Source organism: Salvelinus alpinus, chromosome 15, assembly GCF_045679555.1.
Source record: "Salvelinus alpinus chromosome 15, SLU_Salpinus.1, whole genome shotgun sequence".
NCBI lineage: Eukaryota > Metazoa > Chordata > Actinopteri > Salmoniformes > Salmonidae > Salvelinus > Salvelinus alpinus.
In genome coordinates this window covers 19,997,396-20,003,945 of record NC_092100.1, presented here as the reverse complement: position 1 = coordinate 20,003,945, position 6,550 = coordinate 19,997,396, and the positions used below count along the sequence as shown (strand labels likewise).

The window sequence follows — 6,550 nt, the reverse complement described above, 5'->3', positions numbered from 1 at the left end:
CCTTTTGTGGCAGGGCTGAAATGCAGTGGAAATATTTTGGGGGATTCAGTTCATTTGCATGGCAAAGAGAGACTTTGCAATTAATTGCAATTCATCTGATCACTCTTCATAACATTCTGGAGTATATGCAAATTGCCATCATACAAACGGAGGCTGCAGACTTTGTGAAAATTGATATGTGTCATTCTCAAAACATTTGGCCACAACTGTACTCAGTGCACGTGCAAAAGGAAAATCAATTAAATAAAAAAACACCACAAAAAAACATGAGACCTATTTATTTAAATGAAATGTTTATTCTAGTAAACAATGACCATGTACATAGGATTAACATTTAAAATAAATTCAATCATTTTTTTTTTTACTCTTAGTGTATAGTCATATATCCTCAAAATGTTTTAAGTTGCACATTTTTTCACTTCTTATGGGACAAATATAACAGACATAATATACCGTTTAAGACAGCTTTGATTATTTATTTTCATCTACAGCGGAAAGACAATTAAAGGCAGACCAATGAAAAAGGAATGCATCGAGCTTCAGAAGTCAGATCAGTTGTCAGAAAAACAAAAGATAAGTCCTCTACAATCTGTTTAGGCTTGTATTAGTCCTCTGCATGGATCTCTGAATGTATGATCAAACTCAGCCAAGTTGGGGCAGAGGGCACTCACATTAAAAGCATAGACATTAAAAGTCCAATGGGATTCACAGGTATTTTCAGCACACGAACAACGAGAAAAATACGAAATAAAATCTATTGCACGATGTAGGTATCAAAGACAAAATACAGCATGAGTGGTAAGTTTGTAGAGAACACTAGGTAGTGTTGGGCCCTATTTCAATACTCTCAAAATGCATCCTTCCATCCTGCCTCCCTAATCTGACATGATTGGATGGGTGATTGGGATACATAATGGAACCCTTTCTTTCACCAATCCAACAGTGTCAGATCAAGGGAAGACCTAGTCAGTTGCACAACTGACTGCATTCAAGCGAAATGTGTCATCCGCATTTAACCCAACCCCTCTGAATCAGAGAGGTGCTGCCTTAATTGACATCATCGGCACCCGGGGAGCAGTTGTTGTTGGGGGTTAACTGTCTTGCTTAAGGGCAGAATGGCAGATTTGTTTCCACCTTGCCGGCTCAGGGATTCGAACCAGCAACCTTTCAGTTACTGGCCCAATGCTCTTAAACGCTAGGCTAACTTCAAAGAATGGAGTAAGAAAGGATGGATGTATTTTCAAGGCATACAAAAAGGGCCATGAAATGACCAATGAACAGAGAGCTGTGGCTGAGTGTCCGGCCAACCAAACACCCTCACTGTGGATTTCCCCTAACCCGAAGGCACACTACAGGGGTTCTGACATAGAGCATGCTGGGTAAGGCAGGAGTGTTGGCATCCCAAGCTTCGAGAGTCTGACCTGTGATTAAAACACCACAGGTAGGGCCAAAAAGGTCAAGGGTCAAATGCAGACGACCACAGGTTACCTCCCCACTGTGCACAGACATCAGTTCAACGTCTAGTTTTGATTTACATTTCGTTGAGCTGTCAACTAACATGAATTCAACAACAAAAATTCAACATGTCATTCGACTTACGTTAAAAGTTAGGGTTAGGGGTACCCTAACCCTAGCCTCTGCCGAGTACCCAACAAACGGATGTTCCGGTTTTAAGAGGAAATGGAAAAAGAGCCTGTGAAGCGACTTCCACATTTAGGCGCACCATCTTAACTCCTCCTCCACATTTACTGGATTGGTTGAACAGTGCAGAAGAGAACCTCCCCCAACAGTTTTTTTCCTTCTCGTCAAGACCAGTATGTAGGGGGGGGGATCTAGTTTCAGGCGTTTTTTTTACCACTGCTTCGTTAGGTTACCCTAACCCTAACCCAAAAGACCAAATTCCCTCACGTTGACGACTTTTTTCTAGGTTGACTCAATGTCATCACATACATTTTTTTGTTAAAATGACGTGGAAACAACATTGATTCAACCAGTTTTTGCCCAGTGAGTCAGCTATATACAGCAGCACAGTTAAAGGTCAGATCTGTACCAGAACAGGTTCTTCACATAGAATATAATTACACTGTTTTAACCACTAGAGCAAAGAAGTTTGATATGTAAACATTAACAAATAAATGTTACGGAGAGATGGTTTCTATTTCCACCTTGTGGCAGCGTTAACGGCCCATACCACTGAATTGTAACTTAAATCATGTCCTTTTCCAACCCAAAGGGGGATGTAACTTTCATAATGCATTTTCACAACATCCCATAGGTCTTTTCACTCAGACTAGTACAATAGTAGGTGACAACAATGACATTACATGGAAGCTTATAAAAGTCAATGTAGGACACATACAGTTCAGTACAACAGGAACACATAGAACACAGGGGCAATTAATGTAAGTGTCCTTTTCATATGGTTAGGACCTCAGCTGCTATTATCATCATCTCTATTCAGTTCAATTCAAAGCTTAATTAAGGTGAAAGTGAAGTAAAACCCACAGGTGTAATGTGCTAAGCAGGCAGTACCATCAGCAAGGAGTTTCAAGTAAAAGACAAAGCAGCTATAAATAAAAGTGGTTGAGCCCAAGTTGTAACATCAAACTATGACACACTGTACCGTAAACAGCGGAATATTCCAGTTATAGCTGTGTGACCTCATTAGGTCATGTGACCTAATGAATTTGCATATCATTGATGGTTAGCTGAAGAAAACCACAGGCCATTTCTAACTTTCTTTAACCTCTCTGCAGCTTGTGCTTGTAGGTTTGTAAATTTTGGCAGCTCTTTTCAACTTGAATCATAATAAACAACATTTATCTGTCTTTTAACAAATAATACCTAAAATAATAAAATAACACATCACATAGTAAAAAAAAAATATAATAAAAAAAACTCTATAATAAACTTGAAATAATTTCCCTCATCTGGCCTTTTTGGTTGTTGTTTGATATACATCACAGCTTTGTGAACTTACTTGAACTTTCAGAGGAGGCACAGCTAAGTACCCATTCCTTCTTCCTATGTTCGCTGAAGAAGCACTGAATTATTGTCAAAACAATGCATCTACTATCTCACACTCAAAGAAAATAAAATATATATCTGTACAGTTTGTTCTGGTCCAAACAGACCTCTCTCTCACAAAACACTTACAGTAGCCAGTCAGAGAAGAACCCTGCCACTGGCTTGCCACATTCACATAATAAACCAATACTAAAATAATGTCTCAATCTTAATAAGCATTCCAGCATAACCTTTAGGTATTCCCTTTTTCACATCTGTCAGAGCTCTAGTTGCGATTCATGCTCATTCACCAAAACAACACAGTTGTAAAGATTATGTTCATCTTTACATCTTTCATGTTGAGCCAGCCTCTATAGTGCATTTAAACAGTGCATCAGTTCATTCTTAAACCACGGGTCATCATCTTTTCCCCTCCCTACCTATCAATTAAAAACAGTAAGAGAGATTGTGATTGTTGGCTTCAATCTCCCACTCCAACTCCAACCTACCACCGTAAAGTCAAATCCAGTTCCATTTCCACCAGTGATGTAGTGGTAAAAATATAGGTTGGTAAACTCTGATCACCGGTCGTGGTGAAAAAAGTAATGCATTTTTCCACAAAAGGTGGATTAACTGTCACAAAAAATAAAAAAGGTTGGTAAACTGCATTTACTTGCGTTTCCCCTCCACTACACCACTACACCACTGGTTTCCACAGGTCACAAGATAACCCCAAAAGTTCTGTTTTGTATTTTTTTTTGCTTTGAGAGTTTGTCCATCCAGAGATTGTGTGGTGAGGTGTGTGTTTCTGTGTGTGCGTATCAGATGGCGTGTGTATGTGTGTTGTGGCGGTGGTGTGTGTCTGTGTGTGTGGTTAAGGAAGCGGTCATGTGTTGGGCACATCGGCCCTGACAGAAATGGCCAGCTCCAGGTCCTTCACAGTGTGATGGGGTATGGTGTGTGAGTCGTACACGCATGTGTATGTATACGAGTAATGCTAGTAAGAGTATGTCTATCTGTGTGTTTGTCTATATGTGTCTGTATCTCTATGTGTGTGTTTGTCTATATGTGTCTGTATCTCTATGTGTGTGTTTGTCTATATGTGTCTGTATCTCTATGTGTGTGTTTGTCTATATGTGTCTGTATCTCTATGTGTGTGTTTGTCTATATGTGTCTGTATCTCTATGTGTGTGTTTATCTATATGTGTCTGTATCTCTATGTGTGTGTTTATCTATATGTGTCTGTATCTCTATGTGTGTGTTTGTCTATATGTGTCTGTATCTCTATGTGTGTGTTTGTCTATATGTGTCTGTATCTTTATGTGTGTGTTTGTCTATATGTGTCTGTATCTCTATGTGTGTGTTTGTCTATATGTGTCTGTATCTCTATGTGTGTGTTTGTCTATATGTGTCTGTATCTCTATGTGTGTGTTTGTCTATATGTGTCTGTATCTCTATGTGTGTGTTTGTCTTTATGTGTGTGTTTGTCTATATGTGTCTGTATCTCTATGTGTGTGTTTGTCTATATGTGTCTGTATCTCTATGTGTGTGTTTGTCTATATGTGTCTGTATCTCTATGTGTCTGTATCTCTATGTGTGTGTTTGTCTATATGTGTCTGTATCTCTATGTGTGTGTCTGTCTATATGTGTCTGTATCTCTATGTGTCTGTATCTCTATGTGTGTGTTTATCTATATGTGTGTGTTTGTCTATATGTGTCTGTATCTCTAAGTGTGTGTTTGTCTATATGTGTCTGTATCTCTATGTGCGTGGGCATCCCACTTGGCACAGAATTCAGTTCAACGTCTAGTTTTGATTTACATTTCTTTGAGTTGTCAATTAACGTGAACTCAACATGAAATCAACAAAAAAAATCCCCATGTCATTGGATTAAGGTTAAAAGTTGGTTGAAAAAAATACTAAATACCCTTACGTTACTGACTTTTTACAAATCCAATGAGTTTTCAACGTGTTTGTCTATATGTGTCTGTATCTCTATGTGTGTGTTTGTCTATATGTGTCTGTATCTTTATGTGTGTGTTTGTCTATATGTGTCTGTATCTCTATGTGTGTGTTTGTCTATATGTGTCTGTATCTCTATGTGTGTGTTTGTCTATATGTGTCTGTATCTCTATGTGTGTGTTTGTCTATATGTGTCTGTATCTCTATGTGTGTGTTTATCTATATGTGTCTGTATCTCTATGTGTGTGTTTATCTATATGTGTCTGTATCTCTATGTGTGTGTTTGTCTATATGTGTCTGTATCTCTATGTGTGTGTTTGTCTATATGTGTCTGTATCTTTATGTGTGTGTTTGTCTATATGTGTCTGTATCTCTATGTGTGTGTTTGTCTATATGTGTCTGTATCTCTATGTGTGTGTTTGTCTATATGTGTCTGTATCTCTATGTGTGTGTTTGTCTATATGTGTCTGTATCTCTATGTGTGTGTTTGTCTTTATGTGTGTGTTTGTCTATATGTGTCTGTATCTCTATGTGTGTGTTTGTCTATATGTGTCTGTATCTCTATGTGTGTGTTTGTCTATATGTGTCTGTATCTCTATGTGTCTGTATCTCTATGTGTGTGTTTGTCTATATGTGTCTGTATCTCTATGTGTGTGTCTGTCTATATGTGTCTGTATCTCTATGTGTCTGTATCTCTATGTGTGTGTTTATCTATATGTGTGTGTTTGTCTATATGTGTCTGTATCTCTAAGTGTGTGTTTGTCTATATGTGTCTGTATCTCTATGTGCGTGGGCATCCCACTTGGCACAGAATTCAGTTCAACGTCTAGTTTTGATTTACATTTCTTTGAGTTGTCAATTAACGTGAACTCAACATGAAATCAACAAAAAAAATCCCCATGTCATTGGATTAAGGTTAAAAGTTGGTTGAAAAAAATACTAAATACCCTTACGTTACTGACTTTTTACAAATCCAATGAGTTTTCAACGTTAATTCAATGTCATCACATGTATTTATTTTTTGTTGAAATGATGTGGAAACAACGTTGATTCAACCAGTTTTTGTGCAGTGGGATGTGTGTGTGTGTGTGTGTGTGTGTGTGTGTGTGTGTGTGTGTGTGTGTGTGTGTGTGTGTGTGTGTGTGTGTGTGTGTGTGTGTGTGTGTGTGTGTGTGTGTGTGTGTGTGTGTGTGTGTGTGTGTCCAGTCCAGTCCAGGTCACCCGTGAGACATCTCGGCCTTGCTGAGAGCGATGGCCAGCTCTAAGTCCTCTTGCTCCTGCTGCCGGAGTCTCTTCAGCCGCTCCCGCTCCGCTCGCTCACTCTCTCGCTTCGCCCACTCCAGTTGCTGAGCCTCATTTCCAAACTACAGAGAGAAGAGGAGAGGCATTTAACATACAAATGATTCATCCCTCACACCATATAGAAAACACATACATTAGAAGGTGTTTTGACAGATTATTGCATTTTAGTGAACCTTACACTGTATATAAAGGGTAAACTTCCATGTTTGCCTGGCTACAGTAAGAGGATATACATGACTGTAGTTTTCATAGGCACCATCTACTCTGCTCTGGATTATAAC

At 38.8% G+C, this 6,550-nt stretch overlaps 1 protein-coding gene across 5 annotated transcripts in view; it reads right to left on the bottom strand.

Moving 5' to 3' along the window:
- Positions 1-276: 276 nt before the first annotated feature.
- Positions 277-6,550, bottom strand: part of LOC139539649 (epidermal growth factor receptor substrate 15-like 1) — a 29,798-nt gene continuing 23,524 nt past the window's right edge. For 3 of the 5 annotated variants that reach the window (XM_071342789.1, XM_071342792.1, XM_071342791.1), the window contains one exon: positions 277-6,331. In XM_071342789.1, coding sequence (XP_071198890.1) covers positions 6,185-6,331 — 147 coding nt within the window. In that variant the 3' untranslated portion in view covers positions 277-6,184. The remainder of the gene's footprint in view (positions 6,332-6,550) is intronic. The other 2 variants (XM_071342793.1, XM_071342795.1) reach the window with 1 other exon arrangement.